The sequence below is a fragment of the Gastrolobium bilobum genome, unplaced genomic scaffold, assembly GCF_033153095.1.
Source record: "Gastrolobium bilobum isolate Gb01-03AN ecotype WA unplaced genomic scaffold, APGP_CSIRO_Gbil_v1 utg12914, whole genome shotgun sequence".
NCBI lineage: Eukaryota > Viridiplantae > Streptophyta > Magnoliopsida > Fabales > Fabaceae > Gastrolobium > Gastrolobium bilobum.
Window position 1 is genome coordinate 23939 of NW_026897469.1, and position 26445 is coordinate 50383.

Here is a 26445-nt window from a genome sequence, read left to right on the forward strand (position 1 = left end):
AGGTAGTGTTCATAATCTGGGCAAAAATTTGAATTATATACCCAGGTAAGGAGGGGGATACCCGGGTATATTCCGCGAGTAGGGTTTTTTTAAAACCCACCAGCCTCCATATTTGCAAAACATCAAAGAATACCCGAGTAGAGCTGCGAAAAGGGAAAAATCATTGATTCCTTCACCACACTGGTTCGACAAGTTTCTTCCTATATGATCATCCTTCGTCCACCACCGTTTTTGACTTCAACCGATTGAAAACGAAAAAAGGTATTTTTTTTTAGGTTTTAATTTTTTATGAACCCTAACCTAAATTCTGATTTTCATTTGTGGGTATCTTTCAACTGCCCAAATATCGTTTAATCGTTGATTATATTTCGCTCGGTAGCTAATGCCCAGACTGTTTACTAATTTAGTTTATGATTCTTGAGAGTTACTTTGATTTTTGTGTCCAAGAAGTGATATTTGATCTTTAAGTGTTAATTATATTTGGATTGGTATTAATATAGGTGCATTTTTTGTTTTTTCAGTTTGACATTGTAAAAAAATAGCTGGAAGATGTGGTTTGAAGAAAGGGGTGGCTACCAAGCAGAGGACCAAGCGCCGACATGATTGGTCCTTGTTGTGCAATTGTGTACCCCTTTATCAATCACACATTACACAAGTGCACATGTCAACAAGTAATAAAGTGGATGTGTGAGTCCAGATATCGTTCCCACGAAGAAAACTATAAAGTTGGGATCAATGTGAAGCAATCAAGATAACAAAGATAATTTGGAAGAGGTTAATGACTAATTAAACAATAAAACTAATAATTAACTAAAAGAATGCAGTAATAAAATAGGTTTTCCAAGTATTAAAGATAGATTGGGATCAATTTCCCCATTATTGCAACTTCACCAGAATGCAGTAACCATGCTACAGCAATTATCCATTCAGTAACCAGAACACTAATGCATGCAAGGGCTCTCACCAACTCTACATGTATACTAAGTCCCACATCTCTATGGCCAACATAGTTATGAATCAATAAGTGCAAGTTCCATTTGATTTTGTGGTGTGAATGATCTCTCTACCCACAATTAACTAATTAAATTAGTTAAACCACAATGCTTAATAACTTTCTGAGTTCACCTATATCTCTATAGTCCAAACCCTAATTATCTTGCAGCTCTCTCTCGATAAGTCAACAAGATTAAAAATAAGCACTTTATTAAGCAACTGAAAGGAAAATCATTTAACAAAGTTAAAGCAATATTGACTACATTACAATAAGGGTGCTCTATCACCCAATCTTAACAATTTAGCTTATACTTGGGTGAGAAGAAACAACAAAGAAAGAATAAGATTCCATTAAACTAAAGTAAAGAAAATAGGGACGTTGTTGTAGCACTGCTCTTGCAGCTGCCGTAGGCTCCACCACCACCATCCTTGCTTCAGCCGCTGGAATAGTGCAGGGATCCACCAGAATTGATGATCTCTCTAACAAACCCTAGCCTCACCCTTTGATTCCTTGGAGTTCTCTCAACGAACCCTCAAATTCTCTCTATGTGTTTCCCCCACTTTCTCTCTAGGATCTGATTGAATGTCTAAAGCATGTGTAGCGTTTCTAGCCTTCTTTTCTGTGTGTAGGGTTCGTTCCTTTATATACTTGATATTCTGGGCCTCAAACAGCTCTTCAGGTCCATGCAAATCTTCATTCAAATCTGTCGTGTGAGTGGATAAGGATGACACTCTGTTTTGCTGTAATGCTGACAGAGCATTCTTTCCTTATTTGCTGCAGCTATGATTGAAGATACAGCTGTGTTTTGCTGCAGCGCTTGATTGAAGATTCTTTCCTTATTTTCTGCAGCTATGATTGAAGATACAGCTATGTTTTGTTGCAGCGCTGATTGGAGATTCTCTCCTTATTTGCTGCAGCGCTGATCAGGGACAGCGCATAATCCTGCTGCATATCTCATCAGATTCTTTCCATTTCGTGTTTCAGGTCTGAATTTGGAAATGTAATCGCTGATTTAATGAAGCTTTAATGGTGATCCTTTGAATGTTTTAAAGTGCATAGCCAGCTCAGGACTCTGATTACACGTTCAGAAACTTCTTCTAGATAATTGAGCTTGGATCCATAGCTTGCTGGTGATGATACATTGTTGACCTCATCTGCACTGCTACTGCTTTCCGATGCTACAGCATTGACCTGCAGTAAAATAACAAGTGTATTTAAATGTTTCCAATGCTCATTTATATCCAAATACACATAATTAACATAATTCTCAATTAAATCATGAAATCATAGAATTCATGCATTAATCATATAAAATCAAGAGAATTATATGTAATCATAGCACCAAAACATCACATTTAAGCCCAAAATAACTCTTTTTTGGAGAGTTATCACACTCCAAACTCAAAACGTTGCTTGTCCTCGAGCAACAAAAACACTCCTCAGGTTTAACATTCGCCAACTCAGTAACCTCTGTATCAAAGACAATTGTTGAGATTCTCCAGATTGCAGCATCATTGCTACAGCATTGTGCAGTTGATTGTTGATCTTCAGCCATCATCCTTACTTTAACTTCAGTATTCCTTGTTGGCTTCATCTTCCCAGGGATTCATAGCTTTTGGATGATTCAGTGTGTGTGTGTTAGGAGCTTGCTTCTCAGGTTGATCCATCTTGGAACTTCAAACTAAAAATCATCAGGTCTAGTTGCTTGATTCATGCTCTGTCAGGATTGAATCCACATCCGTGTGCACAAGATTTGAAGGAACGAGTGTCCACCTTGCATTTTTAGCTTTGCCTTCCTCTTTTGTCTAGTGCTTTTGCACTTAGTCTATTTTTTTTTTGGGGTTTCCCCTCTTTTCTTTTTCTTTTGACTCTATTTTCTTGAGGAAGAATTCTTTGTGCATTGGCACTTTGTTGCTTGGCTTCTTTCACCCTTATAGCCTTCAAATCTGTCTCATGAGATGGGATTCAAACCCAACAAATTGTTGAACCCTAAACCCTCTTCCGCAATTCATTCCTCGATTTCCCTTGCCTTGAATTGCTCCTTGTGCTTGAATGGTTCATCCATTGGCCTTTTACCCTGTGTTGGTTCTGCTCTTCAAGTCTTACTTGGGTTTTCATTTAGACTTTGGCTTTAACCACTGACTTTCATTCTTACACAGTGCTGTAGCAATCCTGCAGCGATGCAGATTATAACAGAATAGGCAAAGATACAACATTTCCTTATTGATTTTATGCTAAACCATTCAGCATTTTTAACTCAGCATCAGTACTGAGTTTGTTTCTTGAGTCCCTTATTTTCTTTTCATGGTTTGCCTAACTTCTTTTATTTGAAATAGAAACAAACTAAAATAAAACAAAAAATTAAACCTACATATCATACAGATTCCTTGCTAATATTTTCCAGTAGGTACAAAAAGATATAGACAAGAAAGAAACGAGACAACCTGGGTTATCATTGAATTTTCAGAATGGTGGAGTCCCTTTGTTTTTGGGACTCCAAACTCAATTTCTTGAACAAGGTTCTTGTTAAAATGCTTTGGGGGACTCCAAACTCAGCATTTTGCTGACTTCTTTCAGGATTTCATTTAATAATTAAACTTGATTTTCTTCCTCTTAGCACCTTATTCCTTCTGTCGCGGCTATGATGTAGCAGTGTTGTAGCAATGCTGCAGCAGTGGAACCTTAATTACCCATAAATTTCACCTGCATCAAAATAATTAGTGTAGAATCTATTTGCATAATCTAAAAATTGAAATTCAGAAATTAAATGCAATAAAGCTAAAGAAAAGTATAGAAATATCCTAATTGATTTGGGCTGCCTCCCAAAAGCGCTTGTTTTATAGTCTTCAGCCTGACTATGATTGAAAAGGTGGCTTGAAACAAAGGAAGAAGAACAACTTTGAATCCTTGGTCAAACTTTTCTCGCATGTAGTCTCCTCCTTCATCTTGACTTTGGGATTGTCCTTAGCTTGGTCTCTATCTATTTCAAGAATCATCTCACTCTTCCACATATCTTCCACAACCTTTGGGGTATCAAGGCATGACTCTTCAAGATATTGAGAAATAATTGGGTCCTTCTTCATGTCAAGGACCGCAAAATCTATTGGGTGTGCAAAGTTTCCTATCATCACATTTTCAACAACATCAACAGATATTTTCATGACTTGACTATGCACTTGCAAAGTCATCTTTGTAGACCTTATGCTATTTATTCCCATCTTTTCTAGTAGATTCATGGGCATCAAATTCGCATTAGCCTCAATATCACATAAGATGCTACTCTCTTGCACATCATCTTGTTGTTTCTGAAGTCTTTGAAGGAAGGGAGGTGGTGGTCTAATTATGTTGTTGGTTGGCTGACAGTGTTGTTGCTTTGCTGTAGCTTTCTGTTCTGTGGTAGCAACTTCAGGTGCAACAGGTTGTTCTTTTAATTCATCTTCCACAGCAACCTTGTCTCCTTCCTTCTGAATTTCAACTTCCTCCTTCAGCTTGTGGTAGTTCTCTATGGCCTCTGGTCTATCTACTCCCTTCTCATTCTTTAATGCTACAACTTTGATTTGCTCATATCCAATGCTTCTTGAATCTTCAATGTTGTTGGGCAGTGTTTCATATGATATACCTCTCACAGCTTCTACTAACTGATCCATTTGATTTTCCAAGTTCTTGATTGATGCAGTTTGGTCTTGATAAGAGCATCACTTCTTGCCATAAAGTCTTTCAGCATACTCTCCAGCGCATCAGAGGTTTCAGCTTGCTGTTCAGGCTGCTGGTAATGTTGTTGCTGTTGCTGCTGATGTTGCTGCTGGAAAGGTGGTCTGTGATCTTGCAGTGCTGTAGCATCCGCTGACCCTTGCTGTTGCCCTTCAAAATAGGAAAAATTTGGATGATTCCACCAATTTGGGTTGTAGGTGTTTGAATATGAATCATTCATGTTATAATTTCCTACAAAACAGAGAGATTGAGGATTTTGGGGACAATCATCATAAACATGTGGGCCATTACAGAAAACACATGTTACAACATTATAAATTGAATGTGATTGTTGTGCTCTAGCATCAGCAGTAAGATTGAGAGTCTCTATTGACTTATTCAGATAGGATATATATGTTGCTAATGAAGATATAGCATCGAGCTCCAGCAATCCTGCAGCTTCATTCAGTACAATTGACCTCTCTGCTGGCCGGTGGTAATTGTTGTATGCCATCCTCTCTAGGATATCATATGCTCCAGTGTAAGTCTTGTCCAAGAGAGCTCCTCCAGATAATGCATCTACTATATCTATAGTTTTTCCACTCAACCCATAGTAGAAAGTTTCCATCTGGATCCATTCAGGTATGCCATGATTGGGGCATCTCCATAGCAATTCCTTGAATCTGTCCCAGCTTTCATATAGTGATTCTCCATCAAATTGCTGGAACATTGCTATATCATTCCTCAATTGAGCTGCCTTGGTGGGAGGAAAGAATTTGATCAAAAACTTTTCAGCAAGGTCCTCCCATCTTCTGATTGAATTAGGTGGTAGAGTGTTAAGCCATGTCTTAGCTCCATTGGAGAGAGAATAAGGAAACAGGTTCAGTCTCAGTGCATCAGATGTAACTCCTTGCATCTTAAAGCTGTCTGCCACGTCCATGAAGTTTTTCAAGTGTAGATGTGGGTCTTCACTTGGAAACCAATTGAACTCGTCAATAATTTGCAGCATGTCAAACATCACTGGTCTAAACTCAAAATTGTTTGTTGCAACATCAGGTTGCACAATGGAAGAATGAAGATGGTTAAGTGCTAGCATTCCATGTGCCCTGATTGAGATTTCGTCCTGGTTTAGACCTCGTCCATCAACAACAAATCCTGTTATTCTTTCTGACATGTCAGGTAATGCTGTAGCAATGTTCTGTCACTGCTGCCTCTTCCTAACTTGAAGTGTTCCTTTAATTGTTGGATCAAAGTATACTTCTGTTTAGAGAGGGAGATTGTTCATGTATTACCTGCAAAACCTGAAAACAGAAAGAAAAAGGATCAAGTATCACTTCACAAAGAAACTAACTTTATAAGTTTTCCCCGGCAACGGCGCCAAAAACTTGTTGTGCAATTGTGTACCCCTTTATCAATCACACATTACGCAAGTGCACGTGTCAACAAGTAATAAAGTGGATGTGTGAGTCCAGATATCGTTCCCACGAAGAAAACTATGAAGTTAGGAACAATGTGAAGCAATCAAGGTAACAAAGATAATTTGGAAGAGGTTAATGACTAATTAAACAATAAAACTAATAATTAACTAAAAGAATGCAGTAATAAAATAGGTTTTCCAAGTATTAAAGATAGATTGGGATCAATTTCCCCATTATTGCAACTTCACCAGAATGCAGTAACCATGCTACAACAATTATCCATTCAGTAACCAGAACACTAATGCATGCAAGGGCTCTCACCAACTCTACATGTATACTAAGTCCCACATCTCTATGGCCAACATAGTTATGAATCATTAAGTGTAAGTTCCATTTGATTTTGTGGTGTGAATGATCTCTCTACCCACAATTAACTAATTAAATTAGTTAAACCACAATGCTTAATAACTTTCTGGGTTCACCTATATCTCTATAGTCCAAACCCTAATTATCTTGCAGCTTTCTCTCGATAAGTCAACAAGAATAAAAATAAGCACTTTATTAAGCAGCTGAAATGAAAATCATGTAACAAAGTTAAAGCAATACTGACTACATTACAATAAGGGTGCTCTATCACCCAATCTTAACAATTTAGCTCATACTTGGGTGGGAAGAAACAACAAAGAAAGAATAAGATTCCATTAAACTAAAGTAAAGAAAATAAGGACGTTGTTGTAGCACTGCTCTCGCAGCTGTCGTAGGCTCCACCACCACCATCCTTGCTTCAGCCGCCGGAATAGTGCAGGGATCCACCGAAATAGATGATCTCTCTACCAAACCCTAGCCTCACCCTTTGATTCCTTGGATTTCTCTCGACGAACCCTCAAATTCTCTCTATGTGTTTCCCCTGCTTTCTCTCTAGGATCTGATTGAATGTCTAAAGCATGTGTAGCGTTTCTAGCCTTCTTTTCTGTGTGTAGGGTTTGTTCCTTTATATACTTGATATTCTGGGCCTCAAACAGCTCTTCAGGCCCATGTAAATCTTCATTCAAATCTGTCGTGTGAGTTGATAAGGATGACACTCTGTTTTGCTGTATTGCTGATAGAGCATTCTTTCCTTATTTGCTGCAGCTATGATTGAAGATACAGATGTGTTTTGGTGCAGCGCTTGATTGAAGATTCTTTCCTTATTTGCTGCAACTATGATTGAAGATACAGCTGTGTTTTGCTGCAGCGCTGATTGGAGATTCTTTCCTTATTTGCTGCAGCACTGATCAGGGACAGCGCATAATGCTGCTGCATATCTCATCAGATTCTTTCCATTTCATGTTTCAGGTCTGAATTTGGAAATGTAATCGCTGATTTAATGAAGCTTTAATGGTGATCCTTTGAATGTTTTAAAGCGCGTAGCCAGCTCAGGACTCTGATTACACGTTCAGAAACTTCTTCTAGCTAATTGGGCTTGGATCCATAGCTTGTTGGTGATGATGCATTGTTGACCTCATCTGCACTGCTACAGCACTGCTTTCCGATGCTACAACATTGACCTGCAGTAAAATAACAAGTGTATTTAAATGTTTCCAATGCTCATTTATATCCAAATACACATAATTAACATAATTATCAATTAAATCATGAAATCATAGAATTCATGCATTAATCATATAAAATCAAGATAATTATATGTAATCATAGCACCAAAACATCACATTTAATCCCAAAACAACTCTCTTTTGGAGAGTTATCAGTCCTCATCCTCTCAGCCAAAGGCTGCTGTTCATGAGGCTTCTGACATGCCTTTTGGCTATTTATTTGAGAATGACATTGCAGCACACGATAGGTTTGTGAAGTCCTTCATGACTCGCAAAATATGTGAGCCGAAATTACTGGATTCGCGTTCTTCAACATACATTGTGCCACTTCTTGATGCGACACATCTCCCGATGCTTGCAGAGATGAAGTGCCCATCTTTGGAGGTTATGGTGAGGGCTTTCTACCAGAACCTCCACTACCTACATGGTGAGCTGACTTCTCGCATCTGTGAGATTGATATTTTCCTAATTACCCCTATCTGGATGGAGCTCCTCGGCTTTGACTTCGATCATATACCAAATGCAGCCATGTATGATGGAGATTCCCATCATATTTTTTGTGGTTATGATCCGGAGGCGATTGTCGCAGAGACGAGGAGGGCTGATGCAGAGGCTGGTCATTTTGCTTATTATCCTATGAGCAATCTTTCAGTGCCTGCCCACATATCACACTACGTTGTGACACATTATTTTTCAGCGCGGGCATAACCACTCGAAGGTGCTGGAGGGTGACTTTGTTGTTTTGTGGGCCATCCTTCACCATATTATGGTGAACTGGAGGAACTACATATGTATCATGATGTGGAAGGCTTTGAAGTCTAGGAAGGCTGAACTGCCCTTTGCATTCCTTATGCAGAAGATTTTGCATAGGTTTGGTGTGCCTATGCAAACTGGGACGCTGAAGATTACCACAGGATGTAATGCCATATTTGGTGAGTATCTACTTAAGCAGTGTGGGATTATGCAGAGTCGCGCGAGTGCTTGGTACTGGAAGAAAGCACTTGAACCACCTAAAGTCCCCCTTCACCACTATGATGAGGTGGAGGATGCAGCTGCAAGTGATGCTTGGGATGTTTAATACTTAATATTCTTGTTGTGGTTGCAAGCCTTGATAATGATGATGATGACGATGATACTGGTGCAACTGCTGATGCACCTGCACGTCCCGCCCGCCTCTGGCCACCACCACCTCCTCCATATCTTAATGGTGGATGGACAACTCCTAAGGGTGGACTGATAGTTGATCATGTCATGGTATCCATGTATAACTTGACATGTGGCCTTGACACCTTGACCATTCAGTTTAGGGGCTTTAGATAAAGCACACGCAAGTGACAAACTCAAATGGACAACAGGGTGACAAGCTTGGAGGCTCACTACAGACAGGGTGCCTGCACTATGGAAAAGCCTGTTGCTGCTGTTGAATCTACTGTTGAGGAGGAAGAGGATGAGGAGGAAGACGACAACTAGGACGAGGAGGAGAAGGAGACGCAGTCAGATACCAGCCATTAGGGATGTATTTATCCTTTTTTGTATGTATTTAGGGCTTTTTTGGATGTATTCAGGGTTTTTTGGATGGACAGTTATTTGGATCTTCTTGTATGTATGGCTTATTTTGTACTTGGGAGTGTATTCCACAAGTCCTTCTTATTAATAAAATGACGATTTGGCATATGTTTAGCATTTACATTTGTGCATCAATGACAATCTAGCCACTTAAGGTTAATCAAATGACTGATGTGTAGTTGAGAATGAGCAAACCTCATACCCAAGTCCAAATGGGTTAGATTATGTCAATTGGCCCAAATTTAGGTCATTGTTTGACCCAAATGAAACTTGGTATGTTGAAACCAACTACTTGCATACCGTTATGCACTCCGTGCTCTCCATATCCCCTATGCATTCAATTAACCCCCTCCCTAAGTCATGTTATATGAGTACATGCTTGTGCACACTGTTCTGGATGCCAAAATTCGTGGAACAGAAGCTAGATTGGCATTCTAAGCTAATCTACCTGGGTACACTAAATCGATATACCTGGGTAGGATGTACCCAGGTAGATCAATTTGGAATGTCAACCCAGGATGAGGAAGAAAAGAAGACTCATCAAAAGATTGTGAAGGATGCCAAGTGCAAAGAAAAATTTCCAAAAATAACTATTTCATGTGTTGTTCTTAATATTATATAAGAATTATTTTTTATTTTTTTCAAAATCTTTTTGAGAAATTTTATTATTTGAACTCTTGCTAGAAACACAATTTAATGAATGAGAAATTTGATTTCTTTTTTATTTCAGTTTGGTTTAAAACTTCGCAGGTCTAAAAGTTAGGCCGTTTTATGCTTTTTTTAAATTTTTTACACTAAGTCAGGTCAGACCCATAAACCAAGTTTTTAATAGGCTACTAGGCCAGTGTAAACTCTAAAATTTTTACATAGGCTTAAAGTATGGCTTATGATTCATTTTCACCCCTACCATACACCAAATGTCTTTTATACAAAGCAATTTTTGAATGTGTGGATGCAATCTTTGACTAGGTAGTAGCATCTAGGGCAAAATAACATGTCAGATATGTAACAACACATTCAGCATTTGTCATTAGATTGTTTTCAAAGAGAAATCATAGGAACATTATAATCCTCTAAGGACGCCTCCAATTTCATGTCAAATACGAGTTAGTAGGCTGAGGCTGTATTGCTTCTTGGTTTATAAGACGATAGGCCGAATTCATTAAGAAACCTTCACCGTTTGTGAGGTCCCAAATGACTCAGTCCTCCCATTGTCAGGGGATGAGTGAACGATTCCAGCAATCAAGTTGATAATCTTCGACGAAACGAGGTTTTGGAACAAAGACCAAGCCAACTACCCAACTACCCTATAAGATTGACTCCATCAGCTATCCCTCATGATGCAAAATTCGTTATCCCTTTTTCAATCCTTCATTACATATGATTATTGGACAAATTATATTCTGAGAATTATTTATTTATTTAATATATAATAAATGTGTTGAGATTTTTTAAATTTAATTAAATTCAAAAATAAATTAAATTAGACTTCATTTGAAACTAGGGGTGTAAATAGGTCAGCGGGCCTAACAGAGGCCTACAACTCAGCCTACATCAGGCCAGACTCGGTCTATTATATATAGTCAAATAGAAGAGGCTCAGACTTAAAAAAAAATATATATTTAAAAAGCAAGTCATAGACTTTCTTTTACATGTCGGACCTATAAGCCTTCAAGTCGGTTGATATCATACTATTTATTTTAAATAAAATAAATAACATTATTATTTTAATAATTTAAATAAATAATGTAGTATTATTTTAGTTATTTTTTTAATAGGCCTAAGTGCTAACATGTCTAGACCAATATTTTTATTTTTTAAATATAGATTAAGTCAAATTTATAATTTGAGCTTACATAAGGTTAACAGATCATATCAAACTTAAAATATTTTACACAAATCTGACCTAATTAACCCAAAGTCCAGCCTATCCTATCTCATTTACACCGATATTAAAAACAGATTTTAACTAAAAGTAGGTGTTTAATACTAACTATAAAATGACTTAAATTAATATACCTAATTAATCTTAAATAAGCATTTTATTATATTATATTATAGTACACTTTATTGAAAGTGACTTAATTTTTTAATTTATTATTCCTTTCAGAATAACACATGTTATTATTGATATATCTTCTTTTAAAATTTAACTTCGTTTTTTAAACTTAACTATGTATTTTTTTCTATAATTTTAGATTTTAGATTTTATATTTTTTTATATTTTTTAAACTTATATGAATTTAAAATTTTATGCATAATGCACGTTATACTTTATAATTTCAAAACATTTCAAACATAGCCAAACTGTGCCTTAAACAAATCATAGTCGTAGACTCGTAGTTAGTAGTATCTAAAACCAAACCAATCTAGTGAAAATAAAAAGAAGTCAAGCTGTTTACCAAAAAAAAAGAATCAAGCTGAAAAAAAAATAAAAAAATTTAATAGGACTGTTTTTAAATTTAAATTTAGATTTGAAAATTAATTCATTTTAATAACATTTTTCAAAAATTTAAAATAATTTTTAATAACATTTTGCAAAAAGTATATTTATTTAGAAGTTTTCTTATTATACCTTAATTTTTTAAATTTTATTTTTAATTGTATTTACCATTTTAATCAATTATTCAATTAATTCGTTTTTATTATAAAAATATTTTTTAAGATGTATAATTAATAATTAATTTAAATTTTAAATTTATGTATTTATATGTTATGATGATTTGCTTAACTTTATTTAATATATTTTAATAAATTAAGTTACATTTATATATTAAAAAGATCTCACACTTTTCGTCCAAATTAATTTCTTAATATTATAAGAAAATAAAAAAAGCAGTTGTTTTCCCCTTAAAATGGTTGGAATACGAATATACGATGCAATAAACATATACCTGTTCCCCAGACCATACAAAGACAAAGGTGGTGATAGACTACTCAGATACAGTGGGTGGTGGAGATGGAACCAGCAGCCGGAAACCCTAATTACATGGTGCTACCCACCCCTCCGCCGCAGCCGCAGCCGCAGCCGCAACCAGTGCCGACATCCCATAACCGACCCATCTTCTCATTTTCAGCCATCAGAATCACTAATGAGTTCGATAGTGAAAGCGCAACCTTCTTTCATAAAATTTCCTGGAAGTTCATGGACAGGCTTGCTAAGTTCAAGTTTTCATTCAATAATAACAATAAAGGCGACATCTCCGAACCTCAAATCAGCTTCGTGTCCAAGTACCTTAGCCTCCACTACGACCTCGAAGACCACAATGCTCTTGTTAAGAGTTCCTTCGATGTTGGTCCCAGATTGCAAGTCACAGCTGCTCATGATATCAAGGTCATATCTCTGCATCTGTCTGTATTTTAACTTCAATTTTTTCTTTATATTCTCACTTTTTCGGGCTTTGTTGTCCTAAGGCTCAACAAGGAGAGGTTACAATGGTTACAAACGTGGCTGATACTGGCTATGCACTTGAACTATCAACAGCAGTTCCATCCGTTGGATTGGTGTGTATTAATCATGTTTATATCTTTTGGACCTTTAATATTTTTTGCTTCTACTATCATATGCAGAGACTTAAGCGGTGTAGGTGTATTTTTCAAGTTGTTAGTTTGGTCTCATATATTTTTCTTCCGTGCTTGAGTGCGCAATCTGCCGTAAACCAGTATAAAATATTTGCATCTCCCCGAACATTGGGACAATACTGATTCCACATTGCTACAGTCTCCAATATTAAGCTAAATTTGCTGAACAAGATGATAGTATTATGTTTGATCCCCTGCTTGTTTGAATTCTCTGTCCTCATTTTGCAGCCAAAAGCAACCTTTAGATTTCCTGTAGGTGAAGTTTCACTACAGGAGAAAGAGGAGGACGAAGTCAAGAATTTGTTGTCAGTGAGTGGGATCCTCAAAGGTCAATTTTTGAATGGGCTCTACACTGCCCAGTACAAGGATGAAGAATTGAAATTAAGATACTGCTATAAGGTACTTTATTGGTAGCAGGATTAACGTTTTTAGTATGTTACTACTCATTTTCTCCCATGTTCACAATTTTTGTTTCTATCATTGTGATCGCTACTATGTTTTCTGTATTTTCCTGGATCTCTTAAATTTATTGCCTTTGGTGCCAGTTATTTTGTCCATAATTGGTATTTGGTTGTTTGACACTCTCTTGAGCTTATTTTGAAATTTGAATGCTCCAAATAAATGCAGGATGATGAAATGTCATTTATTCCTATACTTTCTCTCCCTTCAAATGCTTTATCATTTGCCTTTAAGCGTCGGCTTGGTCCTTCTGACAAGTTAAGGTTAGAACACCCTCTTAAGAATCCACAATATATATCTCCACTATTTTTTGTTGCTCTCCATTATCAACATAGATGATAAGAGTTCTTTTTAACTGAGTTTGGGAAAACGTTATAAATGGAAACAATTATAACTACATAATGTATGCTGGTATTATTGGTTTACAACTATTGTCTGTAGATTCTCGACTAAGGTGTTCAGTTTTTCTGATCTATATCATTACAAGGGATAAAAATCTTTACGATGCAGAGAGACATATTCTGTAGAATCTTGATCAATGTGTTCATTTTGAACCTGTTGCCTTGCTAACAGTTATGCAAGTAGCGCGCAAGTATACGCGACAACAAGTAATACAGGGCGTATATGAGACCCTTATATCGTTCCCACAAGGATCTTTAGCGTATGTACTTTGACAAAATTTGGTAATTGCTAAAACTGAACCTATTCTAAAAATGGGTAAAAATGGAAAACAAATAAACACAATACTACTACTAAACCGTGAATTCTTTTCTTTTTGGATTTTTCTTTTAAAAATTGATTTGACAACTTAATGAATGGAAAATTAGAGGGAAAATAAGTTGGGATATTTTTGATGTAAAAAGAAGAGTAAAAGTCAAAAGATTTTTTTTAGAAGAAGAAATTGGTAACCAGAATTAGATTTGAAATATGTGAAATCAAAGGAAAATAAATCTGAATTGTTGACAATAAGTTGTAAAACAGGTTGAGTTTTGGTTCCCCATCCCCAACAGCCTTCAAATAAGTGCTAAAACAAATCCCTAAAAATTAATTCCCAAGTGTTGGACCCTCTTCTTATTGCTTTTAATCTCTTAAAAACATTTTTATCCTTAACCAACAATTGAATCTGAAATATATTGTATATTCAAGTATATAAGTATGTACAAGGAGACTCTCTATTTATAGAGGCTAAAAGACCTGATGGGATGACCTAATGGGCCAAGCCCACAATCTAGACTATTCTAATAATAATAAATTAATATTATTTCTAACACTCCCCCTCAAGCTGGTGCGTATATATCAAAAGCTCCCAGCTTGTTACAAATATGATCTATTCGGGGACCTCTAAGAGCTTTAGTGAATACATCCGCAAGTTGATCATTGGAATTGACAAATGCATCTCCCTTGACTGGATCTTTTCTCTAACAAAATGACAGTCAATTTCTATATGCTTGGTCCTCTCATGAAAGACTGGGTTAGAGGATATATGCAAAGCGGCTTGGTTGTCACAAATGAGCTTCATAGGCCTTTGTTCACAGAGATGGAGTTCCTTCAGCAATTGACTCAGCCAGATGAGCTCACAGGTTGCATTTGCCATTGCCCGATATTCTGCCTCCGCACTGGATCTGGCGACCACAGTTTGCTTCTTACTCTTCCAAGAGATCAAATTTCCTCCGAAGAGAACACAATACCCTGAGGTGGATTGTCTATCTGAAGGAGAACCTGCCCAGTCAGCATCTGAATAACTAGAGATCTCTGAACTCCTTTTATTTGTATATAATAAACCTCTTCCTGGCGCCTTTTTAATATATCGGAGAATTCTAATAACTGCATCCCAATGGGAGTCACAGGGAGAATCAAGAAATTGACTTGCAACACTCACTGCGAAGGAGATATCTGGCCTTGTCACAGTAAGATAATTCAATTTTCCAACTAGTCGGCGGTAGCGACTAGGATCTGGCAGTGGCTCCCCCTGTCCTGGTAATAACTTAACATTGGGATCCATAGGTGTATCAATGGGTTTACAGCCTAACATGCCAGTCTCATCTAGGATATCCAGTGCATACTTCCTCTGACAGATGGAAATGCCCCGCCTAGACTGTGCAACTTCGATCCCCAAGAAATATCGAAGTCTGCCAAGATCTTTGGTCTGAAATTGATTGAATAAATGCTCTTTCAACTGATCAATCCCGGTCTGATCACTGCCTGTAATGATAATGTCATCAACATAGACCAGGAGATAAACGCACTGGCCAGAAGAGCTATGCCGGTAAAAGACAGAATGATCGGCTTTGCTTCTGATTAATCCAAAGGATTCAACAACTGAACTAAAACGGCTAAACCAGGCCCGAAGAGATTGCTTCAGGCCATATAAAGATTTCCGAAGTTTACATATCATTCCAGAATTCTCCCCCTGAGCAACAAAACCTGGTGGTTGCTCCATATAAACTTCCTCCTGCAAGTCACATGTAGAAAAGCATTCTTAATATCAAGTTGGAGAAGGGGCCAGTGATGAATGGCGGCAAGGGCAAGAAGCAGGCGAAGAGAAGCCATCTTAGCAACAGGAGAAAAGGTATCCCCATAATCAAGACCAAAGATTTGTGTGTATCCCTTGGCCACTAAGCGAGCTTTAAGGCGATCAACAGTGCCATCAAGACCAACTTTAACTGTGAACACCCATCGACAACCAACAACAGACTTCTCGGGAGGAGCACGAACAAGATCCCAAGTGCCATTGGAGTGAAGTGCCTGCATTTCATCAAGCATCGCCTGGCGCCACCCTGGATGAGATAGTGCTTCACCTGTGGTTTTAGGGATGGAAACAGAAGAGAGACTAGAAACAAAAGTAAAATGTTGTGAAGAAAGTCTGTCATAACTCAAGAAAGAGTAAAGGGGATGAGGATTTCGAGTGGATCGAATACCTTTCCGAAGGGCAATGGGAGGAGTCTCTGATGGAGGATCCGGAGGAGAAGAGCCGACGAGAAAGGGCGATGAGTCATCAAGAGGCAAAGTCGAAGGAGGTGCAGGCTGACGACGCTGGTATGTGAGGAGAGGACGATCTGCAGGTATGGAGGTAATTGGTTGCTCCTCTGGAATAGGGTCACCTGCAGCTGGTAAAGACAAGTCAAGAAAAGGAACAGGAAGGACCTGATCAACTTGGGACACTGGAGACGGAGTAGAGTGAAAAGGCTGCTGATCAAGGAAAGTGACATCAGCAGAAACGATATAACGCTTGAGATCAGGAGAATAGCAACGATACCCTTTTTGAAAACGTGTATACCCAAGGAAAATACATTTGAAGGCCTTGGATGTCAACTTGTCTTTACCTGGAGTAAGATCATGAACAAAACAAGTACAGCCAAAAATATGTAAAGGCAGAGGATAAGAAGGTGCTCCGGAAAACAAAATACTGTAGGGAACATCATTATTTAGTACAGAAGAGGGCATGCGGTTGATAAGGAAACATGAGGTGATAATAGCATCTGCCCAAAAACGGAGTGGGACGTTCATATGAATGAGAAGGGTACGAGCAGTTTCAACTAGATGTCTATTTTTACGTTCAGCGACTCCATTTTGTTGTGGAGTGTGGGGACAGGTAGTCTGGTGTATCGTCCCTTGTGTATCCAGAAATTTAGAAAATTCAAGAGACACATACTCTTTTGCATTATCACTGCGCAAGATTTGAATAGAAGCACCAAATTGAGTTTTTATTTCTGCACAAAACTTTTGATAAATTGAAAATAACTCAGAACGATTTTTCATTGAATAAACCCAAGTGCAACGGGAGAAATCATCAATAAAGGTGACAAAATACTGAAAACCCAAAACAGACGTTGTTCGACTCGGACCCCAAATATCAGAATGAACAATAGAAAAAGGAGCATCAGCTCTTTTATTGACTCTATTAGCAAAGGAGGAGGAGTGTGTTTTCCTTGCTGACAAGAATGACAGTTTAAAGACTTAAGATTGGATAAAAAAGGAACCATATGCTGAAGCTTGGAGAGGTTTGGATGACCCAGACGGCTGTGAATTAGCTCAGGAGACTCTGTGAGAGAACAGGCTACTGGAGAAGGTGGTGCAATCAGATAGTAGAGACCTCGTGACTCAACGCCTGCTCCAATCGTCTTCCCCGTACCCGAATCCTGCATAGAAAATGATTGTTTAGAGAAGGTAATAGTACATGAAAGAGAATGAATCAACTGGCTAACAGAGATTAAATTAAAAGGAATGCCAGGTATATAATAAACAGAACTCAAGGTTAAAAGGGGAGTTGGGTTGGCTTCCCCAATTCCACGAGCAGAAGCCTTAGTGCCATCAGCAAGAGTGACAGGGGGTAGGTTATTAGAATAAGAAAGTGAAGTGAAGAGATCTTTATTACCACAAAGATGATGAGTAGCACCTGAGTCTATTATCCAGGGTCCAAGAGATGATTGATAAAAACAAGAAACATGATTACCAGTGTCTTGAGTAGGATGCTGAGAAGAAACCTTCTTGAGAAGTGCCTCATAGTCGGCACTTGAAAGAGTTACTAATCCAGTTGAAGGTGGCGTAACATCAGTTTGAGCAAATTTGGCAGACGGTGGCTTCAAATGAGGGTACTTCCTATAGCAGCGTTCTTCAAAATGCCCAAGATTCTGGCAATAATTGCAACGAGGCCTCTGTCTGCGGCCACGTCTGCGACCGCGTCCACTGTTCCAATTGGAATCACTGGCCCGAGAAGAGAATGGAGATGGGGTAGTACCGGAGATGATGCCAGTCGTGTTTTTGGACGCATTATTTGAGCCCTCCATCACAAAATGAAAGGAGATGACCAGAAAATAGCAAAGAACTACAAGAAAGCAAGAAATCGCGCAAAAACGTTGCACAAAACTGTCCAAACAGCGGGTTTTTCACTGATATCTTTCAAACGGATGGGACCCACAACGAGCGGAGACCAGATCTGGAAAGAGTGCGAGGAGGCGAGCAAGATGGTGGTGGTCCGGCCTGGAACGGTGGCCGGACGGTGGCTCACGCGCCGGAACAGTGGTTCGGCCGCCGGAGACTTCCACCGGCGCGTGGATGCTCCGATCAACACGCGGCTTGGACAGACAGGGTCGCCTCCCTGAGCTGCTCCTGATCGCGTGGTGGTTGGTCGGAAAAGTCGCCGGAAAAGCAGTCTGACGACGGTGAACAGTGGCGGACGGTGGTTTTGTGGCGGTTTCCGGCGATGAACGGAGGCTGACGATCTTTTTCTAGATGATACGAGGTTGAGGACAAGAAACTTGTGACTAAATAAGGGTTAGGTGTGAAAGGATGGTTGCCGGTATGATGCACGGCAGTAAAAAGAAAGGAAAAGATATACATGCGGAAGCAGAGCCCTCAGATCGAGAGCTCTGATACCAAATTGAATCTGAAATATATTGTATATTCAAGTATATAAGTATGTACAAGGAGGCTCTCTTTTTATAGAGGCTAAAAGACCTGATGGGATGACCTAATGGGCCAAGCCCACAATCTAGACTATTCTAATAATAATAAATTAATATTATTTCTAACACCAACATTTGCACATCTCTGTGCTAAATGAAGCAAAGACCATTATAATCCAACCAACACAACATGAAGGTTGTTCTCATCTCTGAGTAACACCCCTTGAGTGCTCTCACGCTCAAGTCCATGTGTTCAACACAATTCTGGACTTAGTCATTTCTCAATGACTAGTTCCCAAAATCATATCCTACCATCAGGCCTCAACGGTAGTATAAATAAATTAAAGCACAGTGTTAAACAAACAGGGAATCAACTTCAAGAAAAATAGTATTCAGCACATATTCAAGACTGTGGTTCGGGTACCTACACCCAACCTATAAAAAGTTTAGCTCCTATCCATGAGAATGGAGCTTACAAACAGTAAAAGAAAACTTAAACCAAAATTGCAGAATATAAAGTGCTTAAAATTACCCTACAGCGCTGGTCCTAACAACCGGAAATCTCAGTGCTGTAGAGACATGCATAAGGCTCATCAAATGAACATGAGTCTCATTACAGAACAGAACTTTGAAAGAAAATAAAAATAAAAATGTTCAGAACAATTAAAAATAAATTCCAGAAGACAGAATCCAAAAAACCAACGCAGCTGACTCACTCCTTTTTCCCTTTTATAGCTCTCCTTCCCTTCTCTTCATGATCTTTTGCTCCAGCTTAGCAGGTATCACGCGCTTCTTGCGCGTTGCAAATGGGTGGTCCCCAGCTGCTCCACCCCTCGCTCAGATAATCCGGATGAAATTCCGCTCCTCAATACGTACGATGACTGGTGCTGTCCAAAAATTCCTTCAGCCCCACTCACCACAGTATCCAGCTCACCAAATCAGTCATGGGTTTTTTGGCATTTTCTGAACCAAAAAGTAATGGTTAGGGTTTGATTTTTTCTTTTAAGGGACCGTGGATGATGGTTACAACTCGATGGTTAAGCCAAAATCGCAAAATGATTCGGCTTGAAGGATTGATTTGAAAAAGGAATTGAAGATGGATGCCTTGAGATGAGGCTGATGGGCGCGCTCACTATGGGTGTGCTAGGGTTTCTTTTTTTTCTTTTGACTTTCGTGTTTTCTGATTCTGTCTCTCCCTTCCTTCCTTTGTTTCTTTCTTTCCTTGCAGTTGGGGTTTAGCCTTTAGGTCCGGCCCATCTCTTTCTTTCTTCCATTCTTTCTTCCATTCTTTCTTCTTTTCTTCCCTTTCTTGGGTATTTCTGATTTAGATAGAAATTGGGCCTGAAAAATGAAATGTTACAGCCCATTAGCATTTAACCAGCAAAAGACAACTCAACATAAATTTGGGGTATCTTAACAGCAAAATAAATCTTTTTCTCTTCATTTGCCAATTAAATCATATGTCCTAAGTCTCAATTAAAAGACTTATCAGAACCCATCATGTGCTAGTTAAGCTTTGAATGTTGTTATTATAGTTGGCATCATCTGCAGTTGAAGCATCTAAATGCCCAGAAAGAGAATTGTTTATCTTATTACTTACATTCTTACTGGCAATAATCTATGATCTATTTAATAAAATCTTGAGTTGATTGATTTTGAAATGTGGTAGTAAAATTGTTTTGCCAAGTGGTGTTGAGTTCGAATCTGATAGGAACTGATTTTACTGTTGAAAAAGTGGAGACTAGCTCCTTACCAGAAGAAAATTCTGGATTTCTTGGATTATTGACAGACTAGACGAGAAAGAAAATACAGAAGAATAGCCAATCCCACCCAAAACCACACTCTACACTATTTTGCCTTCCTATCCTCTCTCTGCATTTAACATGACCTCTAACAGAATTACACCTTCCTCACTTCTCACTCCCCTGCTTTCGCATGTCTAGATAGTTACAATAAAACCCCACATGCGTATTGCTTTGTACCTCCCCACCCTTGTTCAAGTTACCACTGCCTTTTCTTTATTTATCCTCGCATAGACTCTTGTAAATAGAGGGTATCTATCAAAATCTTAGTGAGCTTGTTCTTATGTTAAACATTTTGCATGAGATTGTGGTCTATACTTGTCTATGCTTTTAAACACAGAGTTTTTACTGGTAAAGGGAGTAATACGATATGGGGGGAAAAAAGCTTATTCTACGTGCGCACTACTTGACAAGGTTTTCAGCATTTATGTATTGTTATTCTTTGACGTACTAATTTTTTTTACAAGTTATAGTTGTAAATTATCATAAATCTCAGCCATTGCCAAAATCAGAACAAAAAGTAAATAAAGTGATTCGTGTCATCATAACTGCTATTGCTGTATATCCCTGCTTGGTTAACTAATTCAGGTTATTGTGTAATCTGATTTTTTTTCTGTTTATCGTACCCATTTTTAATTAGAAAATAAGCTTGTCCCTTTGCTGATGTGGCTTTTTAAATACTTTATGGATAGTTACTGGTACAATTGTGATTCCAACTATTGGAGTGCTGTCTACAAACGTACCTATGGTAAAGATTTCAAATTTAAAGCTGGTTATGATTCAGAGGTTCGCCTTGGCTGGGCATCTCTTTGGGTATGTGTCTTATTTTGTAATTATGTATTCATACTCGATATAATTGGTGCCATTCTTTTTATGATTCTATATATTTTTCCTGGTTGTTTGTTTGGTACATAGACTGGTTTCATAGCTCAAAAGATCATACTTAATTTGCTAGTGATGTGCATTCTTACACCAACGTTCTCTTTTTATATTTAGTGCCTGTTTGGATCCTTTCTTTTTTAAGGTAGAAGCTACTTATAAGTAGAAGATAGGCCAAACGAGTTTTGAGAAAAACTCTTATAATGAAAAGTTCTTTTTTTTTATAATGAAGAAAAAAGCTAAAAGCTCCTAGGAAGAGCTTTTTTTTAACCTGTTGTCAACTTTTTTTGAATTGTGTGTTTTTTTTTTAATAAAGAGCTATAAAGATAGAGAGAGAGAAAGTTTTCTTGAAATATGTGCTTTTAAATAACTTGTAAGTTAAAAATTTTAGGTAATCACCAAACAGCTTTTAGCTTTTTTTTAAGCTCTTTTTTTTAACTTTAGCTTATAAGTAGCTTCTAGTTTAAAAAAAAAGAGAATCCAAACAAGTTCTTATTTACCTGATATACAAATACTCTGTCCCTCATTCTGTTTGGCCAAACCTTTAAGCTGACTGTTAAGTTTGAGCTCTTATATTTCAGATTATAATTATTAATAGCTTTCATCGATATATTGCATTTGCATCGTGATTTCAGTTTTAGACGCCACATGACACTGCTTCCTGCATATAAGGGATGCATGTACTTGTTAAACTTTTTGAACTGTAGCAGATGTTAAGGTAAAATGGCTTATTGCTTTATCCATTTGTTTACTTGAAAGTTTAACTGAAGTTGTTTTTAATACTTGGGTATCATCTTCATTGTACTAAGAAATTTGTTGTAATTTCGAAGCTTGACTACTTTAATTTCTCTCAGAACTGTTAAATTAGAATCCAATTTTCAGTACTAGGAAAGTAGTCTTTCAAGTGTGTAAAGAGAAATTATTCTGAGTATAGTGAGTTGTACGAAAAGTGCGAGCGTAGTGTCTATACTCTTAGTGATCTCATTAGCTTCATTCAGGTTGGAGATGAAGGCGGGAAAGCCAAAACAGCTCCTATGAAGATGAAAGTTCAATTCATGCTTCAAGTGCCCCAAGACGACATAAAATCTTCATTTTTGATGTTTCGAATTAAGAAGAGATGGGACATTTAAGGGTCTGCTGGCGAATTTACCTGCATTTTATATTTAAAAAATGGGTACTTGTTTTTGGGTTAGTTTCATGGTGCCGTAGTTTGTTGCCACAAGACTTTTGCAGAAGTGATAATATTTGACAGGTTGATGCTTCTCCAAGTCAGCTAATTTCTTAGCGGTGTGGCAAGATCGCACCGACTTTCTGGTAAGATTACAATTTTCAACAGTACAAAATTTGTAAAGAAGGTTTTCTGATTTGTTAGCTTGCGTAAGATGGCCACAATGTTGAAAATCGACAACATACAAATCGAAAACTGAAAAGAAAAAGAGAGAGAATAGACACAGCGATTTATCTTGATTCACCTAATTTAGGTCACGTCCAGCTTGTGTGTATTATATTCATCTCACCGTCACTCGTTACAAGTCTCTCGGTTTACAAAGCAAATATAAATAGGATTACAAAATTCTAACAACAGCTATTCATGGGTCCAAGCCTAAATTGCTAAGAAAATTACAATAAAACAGAGGCCCACAACAGTACCTAGCCTCTACGGGCCTGGGGGCGCTGCCCTCCGGACCCCCGCCCGCTCACCTGGAAGCGGGATCTCAGTTGCCTTTCTGCTGACCCCGACAACTAAGGTCATCATCAGCATGCGAAGTATGAACCATACCCAACAGACAATCCAGAAATGAGATGTGATTCTTTTGGGAAGAGACCATGCGACTTTGCTAGTTCTTTTGCCTAAAAAAAATTTCTTTCCACTTTTTGGGGGATGAAGTTAATAAAATTAGGTTGGAACAAGCATAGTTTTCTACGTGGTCTTTTGACAAAAATGCTCAACGGATTGGCTGCTTCGTACTCATATTTTAGCTCCGAACACAATCAAATACGAAGCTGAAGGATTTCAGGACATGGGTTTTACGCAGAATGCATAGATATGAACATTTCCATTTCCAACGACAGAAGTTTGCGAGTAACTGAGGTTGAGAGCAATTTCGGACTCATAAAGAAATGAGCTCAGCAAACCCTTCACCAATTCCAAATTCCTTTAAAACAAACGAGAATAAGTATTATCAATGATCAGCAATGACAAGAACACAACAAAGCAAAAATCAGCTTGGTGGCATGAAGTTGCTGTGTTAGTTCCAACTACAAAGCTAGCAGGGACAAGGGACAGAAGAATCCGTCGCTTGCATTTTCTCTTTTATCCATTACGAATTCTATTTCATAAATATAGAGGAAAGAAAATCTAAGGGTATGTTGCTAATTGGGAGGGAAAGAAATCAATGTTGGGAATGGGAGGGAGAATGGGAAAGAAAATGAAAGAATCGAAAGATGGTGGATGGCAAAGTAATAAATTTCCTTTTGGATTTTTAAAATTTTCAAGTTGGGTGAGGTTTAAAAACAAACGAGGCAGTATTTTCTAAGATAACAGCAAAAATCATTTTTATTCCCTAACTTAAAAAAATCAACATCACGATGAATGTTTGCTTAAAACTTTTTCTTTTTCTTTTTGGATAAGTTTAAAAATCTGCCTATGATTTTGCTTCGAATTATTTACATTTTACATCCTATGTTTTTATTTTAATCACTTATCTTTCTATTATTTGTTTTCCATTCAAGTCTATCTTTAACACCATTGAAAACTTAATTAATTTATCTATTTTACCCTTCTTAAAATAAGATAATAGAATCATGACAAAAAAGAAAAAAATAAGATCAAATATGGTTGAAACTTACCTCACTTATAAAAAAGACAAAGAAAAAAAAAATCATAGAAGAAAAAAAAATCAAATATGTCTAAATAAAAAAAAAATAGATTAAGAACAGAAAGAAAAAGAAAAAATAAGGTCAAATATGTTAAAAATTTACAATAGCGATAGAAAATAAAAAAAATAGAATAAAAAATATGACAAAAAGGAAATAAAACAAAAAGAAATCTCAAGTTTCCAACATATTTCATTTTATTTTTTCTTCTATTTTTTTCCTTTTTTGTCTTCATTATTTTCTTCTTTTTGATTTAGATATGTTTGATTTTTTTTCTTATATTTTTTTTTACTTTTAATCTTTTCTATCACTGCTAAAAGAAATGGAAGAGAAAATAAGAAGAATAAAATAAAACAAAAAAGAACATTTTTTAAATTTCCAACATATATCGTGTTATTTTTAGTCCTCGATCTATTTTTTATTTAGACATATTTAATCTTATTTCTTTTTTATCTTCAGATTATTTTCATTTTTAGATTATTTTCATTGTTTTTTTACTTTTAGTCTCTATTATAAGTTTGTAGCTATTTGGTTTTATTTTTTCTTCATTTTTTTTTTCTCAATTTTTATTTATTTCTTTTTAGTCTCTTTTATGAGTATTGTAAGTTTTTAACATATTTGATCTTATTTCTTCTTTTATTTTATTTTTTTATCATAAGTATATTCTTTTATTCTAAGAAAGGTAAAGTAGACAGATTAGTTAAATTTTTAATGGTGTTAAATGATGGACTTAGATGAAAAAATTATAGAGAAATAAATAATTAAAAAAAGTATAAGGGTGTCAGTAATTCAAAGGAAAACGGATCATTGAACTTTTCCCTATTTCTTTCATTAAAAATATACAAAATGTTAAAAAAGGAAAAGGGCATTGTCAACTGAGATGCATGAGAATGCCAGGGTAAGGTGTGCTGTAAAGTGTTTTGACCAGTTGCTTATTCTACAACATTAATTGTCCCCCTTATCATGTTGAATCGCTTAACTGCACTCCTATATGTGGTTTCTAGCAATGTTGAACTTGAGGATAAATGTGTTGACAAATTGGCACTATGACCGCACACAAATCCACTATTTCAATTATTAACATGCTCGTTAAAATTTGAAATTGTTTGGTCAAAATTTAATGGAACAAAAAAATTTAGCATCTTTTAAAATAATGGATTAACTTCTTGTAAAATAATGGATGACTTTAATTTTGAATTATGTAGCCATTGAAATTAATGATGTAATTATCCTTCATTCATGATTTTGTAACCATTGAAACTAATGTTACATTGTCTTTGTAGCTCCATGAGTAGCTTTACGGCTCAATTGAGTGAAGTTATACTCATTACTTTCCTTTGCTAATTTTTTGTTATTCCATTGATTTTTTTTTTTCAAGGTTTTAAGTTTTAACGAGTCATATCCATAGTGTGTATAGTCATCCAAGTTATAATGTTGTAAAATAATGGATGACTTGAATTTTGAATTATGTATCTATTGAGACTAATGATTAATTATCCCTTATTCATGATTTTATAACCACCATATTAATGGAATATTACTCTCTCATTCAATTCTATATATTACATTGATTGTATTGGAAATGATTGCTGAATAAGAATTAGAATTCTACCTGTGTCTTCTCCATTCCTCTTTATCTTCTCTTATTTCTCCCACCTATCTTGTGATATGCATCTCTTTTATCTCTCCCCCTTCATTTCATAACATAACTCAATTTTCATGACTGTTTTTTTTAAGTCTTGTATGTAAACTTTAATTAAATATGAAATAAATTATTTAAAAACATATGTAACGATCTTTTTTTTTCGAAAAAAGGGAGTATTGTATAAAAAAGTATTATTACAATTTTAACAATCTAACAAAAAACTATTTTTTAACGAGTGCTTTATGATAGGTGGTGCAGAAAAGCCAACGGGTAGAAAATCATAACAGATTAGTTGAACAGAAGGCCTTAACTCAAAATTTTAAAATAATAGTTGTAGGAATTAATATTTCTTATGTTATAAGAAATACTTTTATTTCTTGTATATATATAGGGTAAATGATTTTTCTAGTCATCGGAGATAAAATTATCTCCGGTGAGCTCACAACGACGTCATTTTTAGACTGAAATCAATGTGTTTATGTAATTATAATATATTGCAAGATTATATTAGTCTTTATAATTATAATTTTTTAATC

The 26445-nt window shown here is 36.6% G+C and overlaps 2 protein-coding genes across 2 annotated transcripts; one reads left to right on the top strand and one right to left on the bottom strand.

The window, feature by feature from the left end:
* Positions 1-3849: 3849 nt before the first annotated feature.
* On the bottom strand, positions 3850-5858 carry LOC133307117 (uncharacterized). The gene is made up of 2 exons (XM_061507536.1): positions 4721-5858; positions 3850-4676 (listed from the first exon to the last, which is right to left on the bottom strand). Exons 1-2 carry the CDS (start codon positions 5856-5858, stop codon positions 3850-3852), a joined length of 1965 nt encoding a protein of 654 aa, XP_061363520.1.
* A 6303-nt stretch (positions 5859-12161) lies between these two features.
* LOC133307136 (outer envelope pore protein 37, chloroplastic) lies at positions 12162-22835 on the top strand. The gene is made up of 6 exons (XM_061507574.1): positions 12162-12594; positions 12675-12764; positions 13071-13241; positions 13470-13564; positions 21201-21321; positions 22386-22835. Exons 1-6 carry the CDS (start codon positions 12220-12222, stop codon positions 22515-22517), a joined length of 984 nt encoding a protein of 327 aa, XP_061363558.1. The 5' UTR covers positions 12162-12219; the 3' UTR covers positions 22518-22835.
* Positions 22836-26445: the final 3610 nt, after the last annotated feature.